The 13,145-nt window shown below is 43.2% G+C and overlaps 1 protein-coding gene across 2 annotated transcripts in view; it reads right to left on the bottom strand.

The window, feature by feature from the left end:
- Window positions 1–13,145, bottom strand: part of DIS3L2 (DIS3 like 3'-5' exoribonuclease 2) — a 588,376-nt gene that overhangs the window by 511,456 nt on the left and 63,775 nt on the right. For both annotated transcript variants that reach the window (XM_069727019.1, XM_069727018.1), the window contains one exon: window positions 6,272–6,325. In XM_069727019.1, the coding sequence (XP_069583120.1) occupies window positions 6,272–6,325 (54 nt within the window). The remainder of the gene's footprint in view (window positions 1–6,271; window positions 6,326–13,145) is intronic.

Genomic DNA, 13,145 nt, shown 5'->3' with positions numbered 1-13,145 from the left:
TATCAATAGTAAAAGAATAAAAACTGAAAATGTAGGCCCCTTAAAAAATAGTGAGGAAAGAATGGTTGTAGATGACGAGGAAAAAGCTAACATATTAAACACCTTCTTCTCCACGGTATTCACGGTGGAAAATGAAATGCTAGGTGAAATCCCAAGAAACAATGAAAACCCTATATTGAGGGTCACCAATCTAACCCAAGAAGAGGTGCGAAACCGGCTAAATAAGATTAAAATAGATAAATCTCCGGGTCCGGATGGCATACACCCACGAGTACTAAGAGAACTAAGTAATGTAATAGATAAACCATTATTTCTTATTTTTAGGGACTCTATAGCGACAGGGTCTGTTCCGCAGGATTGGCGCATAGCAAATGTGGTGCCAATATTCAAAAAGGGCTCTAAAAGTGAACCTGGAAATTATAGGCCAGTAAGTCTAACCTCTATTGTTGGTAAAATATTTGAAGGGTTTCTGAGGGATGTTATTCTGGATTATCTCAATGAGAATAACTGTTTAACTCCATATCAGCATGGGTTTATGAGAAATCGCTCCTGTCAAACCAATCTAATCAGTTTTTATGAAGAGGTAAGCTATAGGCTGGACCACGGTGAGTCATTGGACGTGGTATATCTCGATTTTTCCAAAGCGTTTGATACCGTGCCGCACAAGAGGTTGGTACACAAAATGAGAATGCTTGGTCTGGGGGAAAATGTGTGTAAATGGGTTAGTAACTGGCTTAGTGATAGAAAGCAGAGGGTGGTTATAAATGGTATAGTCTCTAACTGGGTCGCTGTGACCAGTGGGGTACCGCAGGGGTCGGTATTGGGACCTGTTCTCTTCAACATATTCATTAATGATCTGGTAGAAGGTTTACACAGTAAAATATCGATATTTGCAGATGATACAAAACTATGTAAAGCAGTTAATACAAGAGAAGATAGTATTCTGCTACAGATGGATCTGGATAAATTGGAAACTTGGGCTGAAAGGTGGCAGATGAGGTTTAACAATGATAAATGTAAGGTTATACACATGGGAAGAAGGAATCAATGTCACCATTACACACTGAATGGGAAACCACTGGGTAAATCTGACAGGGAGAAGGACTTGGGGATCCTAGTTAATGATAAACTTACCTGGAGCAGCCAGTGCCAGGCAGCAGCTGCCAAGGCAAACAGGATCATGGGGTGCATTAAAAGAGGTCTGGATACACATGATGAGAGCATTATACTGCCTCTGTACAAATCCCTAGTTAGACCGCACATGGAGTACTGTGTCCAGTTTTGGGCACCGGTGCTCAGGAAGGATATAATGGAACTAGAGAGAGTACAAAGGAGGGCAACAAAATTAATAAAGGGGATGGGAGAACTACAATACCCAGATAGATTAGCGAAATTAGGATTATTTAGTCTAGAAAAAAAAGACGACTGAGGGGCGATCTAATAACCATGTATAAGTATATAAGGGGACAATACAAATATCTCGCTAAGGACTGTTTATACCAAAGAAGGTGACGGGCACAAGGGGGCATTCTTTGCGTCTGGAGGAGAGAAGGTTTTTCCACCAACATAGAAGAGGATTCTTTACTGTTAGGGCAGTGAGAATCTGGAATTGCTTGCCTGAGGAGGTGGTGATGGCGAACTCAGTCGGGGGGTTCAAGAGAGGCCTGGATGTCTTCCTGGAGCAGAACAATATTGTATCATACAATTAGGTTCTGTAGAAGGACGTAGATCTGGGGATTTATTATGATGGAATATAGGCTGAACTGGATGGACAAATGTCTTTTTTCGGCCTTACTAACTATGTTACTATGTTACTATGTTACATGAACTTTACCTACTTCCTGATATGGCTAATATCAGGGTTTTTTTCTCCTGACTTAGTTTTTCCTCCCCTTTGGAGAGCCATAACATTTGTATTTTTCTGTCCATACAAACGTATGAGGATTTGTACTTTTGAATGCAAAAGTGCTGTGAACACACAATTATGACTTTTTGGCAATTTGTTTTGGCAACTAGACTAGTTTTTTTTATTATTATTATTTAATGGTACAAATTCAGAATAAAAAAAAACAAAAAAACACTGGTTGTGCCCCCCATGCCAATGCATTGTTAATGCAGCTGTTCGATATTGACAGCTGCATTTACCTGGTTAATAGCCTGTTCGAGGCAGATATTCTGGACTGCATACAGACGTAACTTCTGGCAGTGCACACTTGACAGTGCACTGATGTTTTAAAATGTCGATGCAGAGTTAACTTCCACAAGATCATACAGCTGTGAGGGCAAAGCAGTGGCTGTTGCACATCCAGACTCCACACAGAGTAGAGAAACATGGTTTATTATCGTGTTTACCCTCTCCTATTGCTGCATACACAAATAAACCAGAGCTACTGTATACAGATTATGAAGCACTGACAGTGCTTCCTCCCCCAAACCCAGGGTTACGGTAATTTACCATAATTGGCTAGGTGCTGCTGATTCTTAGGAGATGCAATCAGCTCTGCTACACAGGCGGGAGGCTGAAATACCCCCTGTAACTAGGGATAATATGCAGGCTCCAGGACAAGGTAAATCATCAATAGAAAGAATTAATTACTATGGATATGTGCTGGCGAGGGCAGGGGGACCTTTTGCATGCTCTGCAGGATTTTAATCCATGGTGCCATAGTGTATTACTAATGGTAATGTTTGAGACTCTGGTCCCAGGTCTCTTTAGGTCATTGAGCAGGTCCTCCTGTGTAGTTATGTGCCGTTTCCTGCCCTCTCAGAATCATCCTTACTCCACGTGGAGAGATCCTGCATGGAGACCCAGACCGAGAAAGATAGTCATCTTGTGTTTCTTCCATTTTTTAATTGTGCCAGCAGTTGTTGCCTTCTCACAAAGCTGTTGCTTACTGTCCCGTAGCTCATACCATCGTTGAGCAGGTCTACAAATTTGTCCCCGATGTCCTTAGACCGCTCTTTGATCTTGGCCATGGTGGAGAGGTTGGAGTGTGATTGTGCGTGTGGACAGGTGTCTTTTACACAGGTAATGATTAGTGATGAGCAAATGTGCGAGTGAAGGGGGGGGTGGGGGGGCAGGAAAAAGGCCCAGGGTGAAGGAGTTAAGCAATTGGTCATTTTCACTTCAACAGAGGAAGCAGTAATTCCGAAATCCATATTGGATAGGCACAACCTATCAAATGGGACCTGTTACTCAGTTCATGGTTCCTAAAACATTCAGGATAAATATCAGCCAGGTATGTTCTTCTCTGGATTGATCCAGTGTTTCAGATTAAACAGTTTGAAGAGCTGCCTGGGGACTATGGGTCTATACCTGATTAGTCCAGTGTGGCCTCCAGATGACTTCTCCTTGCCCCTCTCGTTGATTGCAATGACTTTCCTATATATCTACATAAGGACAAATCTGTCAGTCACCTAGAGCGGAGAGAGAAGTCAGGAAGGGGCCACACCAGACTAAGTCAGGTCTCTCCCTATAGTCCTCAGCCGGCCCAATTGGTTAATGTTGTAGCTTTTCAGAGAAAACATACCAGGCTCTGATGAATGCAGCATGAATTGAGTGACTGTCCCCTGTGAGTTAAAATGTGATCACCTAAATAGCTTATTTCAGGATAAAATAGGCAAGTGTAAACTACAGATCTCTATTAAATGCAGGTGTTTTTTACCATCAGCCTAATTGATCCTGCATTACAGTCTGGAAAAGCATCTAACTACTGTCTTGAAGAGGAACATTTACAAGTCACTGACATTACCAGGTATGTATCAGTTATAGGACAGATTTTGGCACTTTGCATTGGTCAGGCATGGAAGCAGACTGTTCAAAAGACAAGTTATAGACCATTTCAGTGAGCTTTAGAAACAGAATGTTCCTTGAGACTCTGGAAAGCAGAAACAATCAAATTGGGACAAGAGCAGCAGCTGCCTCCCATGACTTGATGCAGAAAGACTGCAGGCCTGTTTTTAGGGGGAGAGGGCCACCACAGGGAACAGATTTTTGCACATGTTTAATTTTTTTTCCTCTTCACAGCCATGTAAGGTTAGACCGGTAAGCTTTGCAGACTAGCCAGCAACAGTGTCAGACAGAAAATATAAGTAATCATTTAAGCAACACAAAAAACAGCAAGTTTAAAGAGTCCTGTTACCAGATCGGATGACCTGTCCAGATCAAGAGTCAATTGACAATATGGGACATCAAAATAGACCATGATTTTACATGGTAAAATCCTCACGATTAATCGTCACTTATAATTTAGACGGCTATAGGCAGAACAATCCCTGTTTCCACAGGAAGATGAACTGCTGATCAATTATGATTTTTAAGACAAACACAGTCAATATTTGCCATCATTGCAAATCATTTAGTCATTGGCTAGGTTTACACAGGGAAAAGAAAAACCCTTCGAGAGGGAATTTTCATGTCCTTATTAAAGGATCTAATCAAATGATTATTGCTTTGTGAGTAATGCTTCAGCGAGATACAAGCAGAGACACAATATGTCCAATAGAGATGAACAGGTTGATCCGCTGAGAATAGAGTTCGGAGTTAAATTTCCTGAAATTGGCAGTTTCACACAAATCAACATTTTGAGATTCACCAAAAGGAAAAAAAAAAGGCTTGGGCACAGTGCTGAAGCATCAGAGGTCAGACTAATGTCATTGTGTTGCCGTGTGGGATTTCCCATAATGCTCTGCAGGTATAACATCTTAAGGATCATCATACTTGTACAGTGGTGGTCAGTATCTAGCCATCACAGATTACTGGTTCATAGTGGAGAAGTTTATAAATGGGTAGCTTTCCATGTCCAGAATCACTGGGTAAGTCTCTCACATGCAGAGTTCTTATGGTAAGTGGGGTCCCCTCTTTCCTGGAGAGTGGGAACGCTTATAACCAGCAGGATCCTCTCGCTCTTGCACAGTGTAAGCTCTTCTAGTCAACCGGATCCTCTCTCTTGCACAGTGTAAGCTCTTCTAGTCAGCGGGATCCTCTCCCTTTTGTATAGTCTAAGCTCTTCTGGTCAGCGGGATCCTCTCTCGCTCTTGAACAGTATAAGTTCTTAAAGTCAGTGGAGTTCTCGCTCCTGTACTATAAGATCTTATAGTCAGAAGGGTCCACTCTCTCCCTCCTATATAGTGTAAGCTGTTATGATCAACAGGGATCTCACACTCCTGCAGAGTGTAAGTTCTTGTGCTCAGCAAGATCCCCTCTCCTGTAGAGTGTAAGCTTTTGTGATCACAGCAGGATCCCCTCTCCTGTAGAGTGGAAGCTCTTGTGGTCACAGCAGGATCCCCTCTCCTGCAGAGTGGAAGCTCTTGTGGTCAGCAGGATCCTCTCTCCTGCAGAGTGGAAGCTCTTGTGGTCAGCAGGATCCTCTCTCCTGCAGAGTGGAAGCTCTTGTGGTCAGCAGGATCCTCTCTCCTGCAGAGTGGAAGCTCTTGTGGTCAGCAGGATCCACTCTCCTGCAGAGTGGAAGCTCTTGGTGGTTAGCAGGATCCTCTCTCCTGCAGAGTGGAAGCTCTTGTGGTCAGCAGGATCCCCTCTCCTGCAGAGTGAGCTCTTGTGGTCAGCAGGATCCTCTCTCCTGCAGAGTGAGCTCTTGTAGTCAGCAAAGTTATCTCTCCACTTTCCCATGTGTATTTTCCAAGCAATAAAATGCTTTCCAGTATTAAGATTTAAGCAAGTATGTTTGAGGCAAATTGAATTTTTGGCTGAAATTTGGAAAACTCAAGTTTCAAAAGACACACATCTTTAATGGCCAATGTGTTAACACATGCCATATAATAATTTGTGCAACAGATCCAGTGCTTGGATATTTTGTAGTACGCGAGTCATCTGCTTTTTCGCTCCCATGTATGAACCCTGATGGAGTCTGTGGGAACTAGTGATACTATCTTGTATAAATTAGACATGACAATTAAATAGGTCTTGTACTTTATCTGAATAAACACTGTAAATTGGCTACTGAAACAGAGCAGAAATAGATGGCAAAATTGCTTCAAGGGAGCTTATTTTAATTCACTGGAAAATGAAGACATCTCAGCAGGGATACATGAAGAGAGTCCTGTTACACTAAGTGGTGGTCCCAAATCAGATGCTAAAAAAACCCTGTATGCACGGACACGAGCATATTTATGACACCATTGTATGCAACAAAAGAAGAACTGCGCGTCTTAAAATTATTGACTAGAATATGCAACATTAGTCACCTGCAGGGGCAATTGTAGATCAGTGTTTTTATATACATATTTTTAAAAGGGACAGGGATATTCTTACCGGTGATGGCAGGAATGCTTCATGGAATTTCTTCGGATTAATCCTCAAGGAGCCCTAAAGAGTAAGAAAACCGAAAATCATACCCCTATCTCCAAAACAATGGGACAGTAGCATTAATATAATCTCCTACATTTTTAACGGCATATAATTGGACAAGCCCTACCAAATTTATCATAGTTGTACAGGCCACATCTTCCTCGGTGTGGTAGATCATTTTCTCCTTACTCCACTTGTTGGCCAGCTAACTTTACACTGCTGTTTTGGCCCAAAATAATAGAGCAATTAATAAATGTGGTAATTTCACAACTCATCAGTTATCTTTTCTAGACACAATCTAAGACTTCATTTACATATCCATGAGTCACAAGTGTTCTGTGTTTTTCACCAATGAAAGCAATACCCATTGGATTCTACAGGGCTGTTAACATCTCCGCAAAAAATCATGGAGACATTGCGAGTTTTGATCAGAATCATGTCTCTAAATTACCCACACAGGTCTATGGGTCCTTGGTAATCACTGACAGCACACAGTGTTCTGTTTGTGATTAACATTGTAATGAATAGGAGAAGCTTGGTCATTTTTTTTCATCTATCTACCATATAATTGTCTATCGGCCACTTCCGTCTGTCTGTCACGGATATTCATTGGTCGCGGCCTCTGTCTGTCATAGAAATCCAAGTCGCTGATTGGTCGTGGCAAAACGCCCACGACCAATCAGCAACGGGCACAGTCCGGCAGCAAAATGGCCGCTCTTTCCTACCCGCAGTCAGTGCCCGCTCCATACTCCCCTCCAGTCAGCCCCCACACAGGGTTAATGCCAGCGTCACCGAAGCGCGGTGTAATGCACTTCGGTTACGCAGCTATTAACCCTGTGTGACCAACTTTTTACTATTGATGCTGCGTATGCAGCATCAATAGTAAAGATCTAATGTTACAAATAATAATAAAAAAATTTTTAAAAAAAAGGTTATTCTCACCCTCTGACGTGGCGCTGTCCTTGGCAGTGCAAGCGGCAGGTTCCGGTGCCAAGGATGCTATGCGAGAAGGACCTGCCATGACTTCATGGTCATGTGACCGCAATGTCATCACAGGTCCTGCCTGCATACCAACCCTGGGACGGTAACCTCTCCATGCATTGCGATCTCGCGAGATGATGACGTACGGTCTCGCGAGACCGCAATGCACTCTTGAGACCGGAGCGCGCGAGGAGCATCAGTGCGAAGCGGGGGCCAACGGAAGGTGAGTATATAACTATCTTTAATTTTAATTATTTTTTTTTTTTTTTTTTTTTTTTAACAGGGATATGATGTCGGCTGCGCTATACACTGCGTGGGCTGCGCTATACACTACGTGGGCTGCCATACACTACGTGGGCTGTTATATACACTATGTGGGCTGTTATATACTACATGGCTGGCCGTGAAAAATCAGTGACAGGCGCTAATTGGTCGCGGCCGGTTGAATCCTGTGTATTCAATGTATTATTCTAAAATCTTCATAAACTACATACATATTCTTGTATTCTTGAATACCCGATGCGTTAGAATTGGGCTACCATCTAGTGTATATATATATATATATATATATATATATATATATATACATATACACACATACATATATCTCTCTGTGTGTGTGTGTGTGTGTGTGTGTGTGTGTGTGTGTGTGTGTGTGTGTGTGTGTGTGTGTGTGTGTGTGTGTATATATATATATATATATATATTCTCATCTAAGGTCCACTTCATCTGTCTGTCACGGAAATCCCGCGTCGGCTGGGCGCGACCAATCGGCTGCAGGCACAGTCCGGCGGCAAATTGGCCCCTCCCTACTCCCCTCCAATTAGTGCCCCCTCCAGTCAGCGCCCACATAGTGGTTTAGCAGTCCGTTAACGCTGCCATTAACCCTGTAAGTGTGATCAACTTTTTACTATTGATGCTGCCTATGCAGCATCAATAGTAAAAACATATGTTAAAAATAATAAAAAAATAAAAAATTATTATATTCTCACCTTCCGGCGTCCGCGGCAGCCTTTCCTGCTCTTTGTGACGCTCTGGTCCCAAGAATGAATTGCGGCAATGACACCAGATGACGTAGCGGTCTCGCAAGACCGCTACATCATCATGGGTTGTTACCGCAAAGCATCACTGTGAACGGACATGGCGGGAGCATCGCTACAGGCCTGGCCTGGATCCGGGGGCCGCCAGAAGGTGAGTATAACTTTTTTAATTTTAATTCTTTTTTTTAACAGGGATATGGTGCCCACACTGCTATACGCTACGTGGGCTGTGCTATACGCTACGTGGGCTGCGCTATACGCTACGTGGGCTGCGCTATACACTACGTGGGCTACGCTATACGCTACGTGGGCTGCGCTATACGCTACGTGGTATTTGTTAAAGAAGGTGGCCCACTGAGACTTTCACCAGGGGCCCTCAAAAGCCTGGAGATGGCCCTGGCTTCACTGATTAGTCGCGCCTGGCAGCGAACAATCAGCAACAGGTGCAGTCCGGATGCGAATTGGCGTGGGATTTGAACCACGCTTCGCTAATTGGTCACGCCCGGCCAGCCGAATCCTGTGTATTCATTGCATTATTCTTAAATCTTCATAAATAAACTACATACATATTCTAGAATACCCGATGCGTTAGAATCGGGCCACCATCTAGTATTTGAATAATCACTGATGAAACCCTGGAGATTAAAACGGATAATGACCAATCACCCATGAAATGCGGATCCAACATAACTAATAGTCAATGGCCTGATTTCAATGAACCTTTCACACCAGAATTCTGACAAACATTGCAAAAAATTGGCGCAATGCAAGTCAGTTTTAGAATTTTGCGACCGTTTTCACGTTCTTTTCGCCCAGCTTCGTCAAAGTGTGGAACTGGGGCAAAGTAACTGTAGCTCGTCAAATTTATGACAAGTAGCGACGTTCCTTGCTTTAGTTCTCAACTGGAGTACAATTTGTAGCAAGGCGCACGTCACTTTCCAGGTGTGCTGGATTCATGACGGGCATGCGCCTGCTGATGAATCAGGAGTGTGACTGCTGCACGCCCCATCAAGACTGTAAAGACAGGTCATGTCGAACCCAGGGTTTATGTTCATACGCATGATAAAAATCACAGATGTCCCGGAGGTCTTAAAATTGTCTAATAAGGAAGGGACTAAAACATTTAACTTTAGCGCTTCTTGTTTACGCAAGTTTTGCCAAGTCTGGGCACGGGTCTAGTGCATTTTACCTAGTATGCCTTCTTACCGTTTACATATCATGCATATGGGGTCTCAGTCCAGGAGTTATTTTAGCATGTAGTGCTAAATGCATACCCAATGCAGACTTGCGTTTCTGATACAGGTTACATTCCATCACACACCCAAGTTGCAAGGTATGACAAGAATAAAAAGAACGCTTTAGGTAAGCCGGTCACAGCATCCAAAAGACATTTCTTTTATTTAGGCTATTGCACTATGAGATCATGTTTTAAGCAAGAAAAAAAAAATATTCAGGTGCCGAGTTCCCACCAGATCAAGCTCTATATTCCTAGAGTGGTTATTTTATCCTGGCTGTTTGACACATGTTTCACTTCAACCCATCTGCGGGTTCAGTGTTTCCAAGACAGCAAACAGAAGTTCGCCCAAGATTTGACAGACCACATGCCTGCAGCTGCTTGTTTGACTTGCTAGATTTGGTCTTTGAGCAGATTTGTAGGCTCAAGGCCACGAAAAATCAACATGCTGTAATATAAAAATACAGAGTACACCCAAAAGGCTTCCAAATACTCAGATCCACAGAACGGTAGACACCTTATCCATTCCACCTACGGGATATTAGGATACATAGGTTATAGAACACTATATAACACATCAGTAAAAATCACAATAGAAGTGCACAAGGAAACACAGAACTTCAATGCAGTGAGAATGACAGATACGGCAGCGGCACCATGAGCCAGTGTATCATTAACTCCATAGCCTCCATCAGAAATATGTATCAGATGCATCATCCCTGGCCCCTCTAACAGCCAATTAACGCACTTAAACTTTATATATCTGAGAGCAGATGGGCCCGATATCCTTCCCGACCGAAAACCTATTTACCATGTTACTCATTTCACGCTGTGATCTCATATTTGGAAAGAGCAGCATTTCCCATCTGGGGAGGACAGATGTTTTCGTGTAGAGGGACGGGGTGGTGTTGAGTGGAGGTCTGTCCAGAGAGGACTAGGGGGTCGTCATGTCAAATAACTGGATTCACTTACAATACAAACTTAGGGCTAAATTAAACTGCTACTGCACAGTGCTGACATTTTCCAATGGCTCCTGATGCTACAAGGCTCACAATGGGGGCGGAAGCCATTCCTAGAAGCACTGCAAATAACGACACCGTGAGGCTACCAACACATACAGTCGCTAGGAAGCTTATTCAACCGCATTGCAAATTAGATTTGTTTCTGAGGTTTGCAAAAAAAAAAAAATACAACTCAAACAAGAATAATTTTAATACGTCAACAGCCAAAATAACGTTTCTGCAAATTCAATGCATAATGCTATTTTTACTTATACTGTAAATATAACACCAAAAAAAAAAAAAAAGCTTTATATGCCACCACGTATCGATTAACCCCTCTGTGACCTTAGACGTACTATCCCGTCGAGGTGCCCTGGGCTTATCTGACCCTGGACGGGATAGTACGTCATAGCCGATCGGCCGCGCTCACGGGGGGAGCGCGGCCGATCGCGGCCGGGTGTCAGCTGCTTATCGCAGCTGACATCCGGCACTATGTGCCAGGAGCGGTCACGGACCGCCCCCGGCACATTAACCCCTGGCACACCGCGATCAAAGATGATCGCGATGTGCCGGCGGTACAGGGAAGCACCGCGCAGGGAGGGGGCTCCCTGCGGGCTTCCCTGAGCCCCCCGCAGCAACGCGATGTGATCGCGTTGCTGCGAGGGTCTCCTCACCTCCCTCCCTGCTCGAGCCCCGGATCCAAGATGGCCGCGGATCCGGGTCCTGCAGGGAGGGAGGTGGCTTCACAGAGCCTGCTTAGAGCAGGCACTGTGAAGCCTGCAGCGCTGCATGTCAGATCAGTGATCTGACAGAGTGCTGTGCAAACTGTCAGATCACTGATCTGTGATGTCCCCCCCTGGGACAAAGTAAAAAAGTAAAAAAAAAAATTTCCAAATGTGTAAAAAAAATAAAAAAAAATATTCCAAAATAATGAAAAAAAAAAAAAATATTATTCCCATAAATACATTTCTTCATCTAAATAAAAAAAAAAAACCAATAAAAGTACACATATTTAGTATCGCCGCGTCCGTAACGGCCCGACCTATAAAACTGGCCCACTAGTTAACCCCTTCAGTAAACACCGTAAGAAAAAAAAAAAAAAAACGAGGCAAAAAACAACGCTTTATTATCATACCGCCGAACAAAAAGTGGAATAACACGCGATCAAAAGGACAGATATAAATAACCATGGTACCGCTGAAAGCGTCATATTGTCCCGCAAAAAAAGAGCCGCCATACAGCATCATCAGCAAAAAAATAAAAAAGTTATAGTCCTGAGAATAAAGCGATGCAAAAATAATTATTTTTTCTGTAAAATAGTTTTTATCGTATAAAAGCACCAAACCATAAAAAAATGATATAAATGAGGTATCGCTGTAATCGTACTGACCCGAAGAATAAAACTGATTTATCAATTTTACCAAACGCGGAACGGTATAAACGCCTCCCCCAATAGAAATTCATGAATAGCTGGCTTTTGGTCATTCTTCCTCACAAAAATCGGAATAAAAAGCGATAAAAAAATGTCACGTGCCCAAAAATGTTTTCAATAAAAACGTCAACTCGTCCCGCAAAAAACAAGACCTCACATGACTCTGTGGACCAAAATATGGAAAAATTATAGCTCTCAAAATGTGGTATTGCAAAAAATATTTTTTGCAATAAAAAGGGTCTTTCAGTGTGTGACGGCTGCCAATCATAAAAATCCGCTAAAAAACTCGCTATAAAAGTAAATCAAACCCCCCTTCATCACCCCCTTAGTTAGGGAAAAATAAAAAAAAATGTATTTATTTCCATTTTCCCATTAGGGCTAGGGTTAGGGCTAGGGTTAGGGCTAGGGCTAGGGTTAGGGCTAGGGTTAGGGCTAGGGTTAGGGCTAGGGTTAGGGTTAGGGCTAGGGTTAGGGCTAGGGTTAGGGCTAGGGCTAGGGCTAGGGTTAGGGCTAGGGTTAGGGCTAGGGTTAGGGCTAGGGTTAGGGCTAGGGTTAGGGTTAGGGCTAGGATTAGGGTTAGGGTTAGGGTTGGGGCTACAGTTAGGGTTGGGGCTAAAGTTAGGGTTAGGGTTTAGATTACATTTACAGTTGGGAATAGGGTTGGGATTAGGGTTAGGGGTGTGTCAGGGTTAGAGGTGTGGTTAGGGTTACCGTTGGAATTAGGGTTAGGGGTGTGTTTAGATTAGGGTTTCAGTTATAATTGGGGGGTTTCCACTGTTTCGGCACATCAGGGGCTCTCCAAACACGACATGGCGTCCGATCTCAATTCCAGCCAATTCTGCGTTGAAAAAGTAAAACAGTGCTCCTTCCCTTCCGAGCTCTCCTGTGTGCCCAAACAGGGGTTTACCCCAACATATGGGGTATCAGCGTACTCAGGACAAATTGGACAACAACTTTTGTGGACCAATTTCTCCTGTTACCCTTGGGAAAATACAAAACTGGGGGCTAAAAAATAATTTTTGTGGGAAAACAAAAAGATTTTTTATTTTCACGGCTCTGCGTTATAAACTGTAGTGAAACACTTGGGGGTTCAAAGTTCTCACAACACATCTAGATAAGTTCATTGAGGGGTCTAGTTTCCAATATGGGG

The sequence above is a fragment of the Ranitomeya imitator genome, chromosome 5 (genome assembly GCF_032444005.1).
Source record: "Ranitomeya imitator isolate aRanImi1 chromosome 5, aRanImi1.pri, whole genome shotgun sequence".
NCBI classification, from domain to species: domain Eukaryota; kingdom Metazoa; phylum Chordata; class Amphibia; order Anura; family Dendrobatidae; genus Ranitomeya; species Ranitomeya imitator.
Note: the sequence above shows the minus strand (reverse complement) of the source record. Positions and strands in the feature narration are given on the sequence as shown.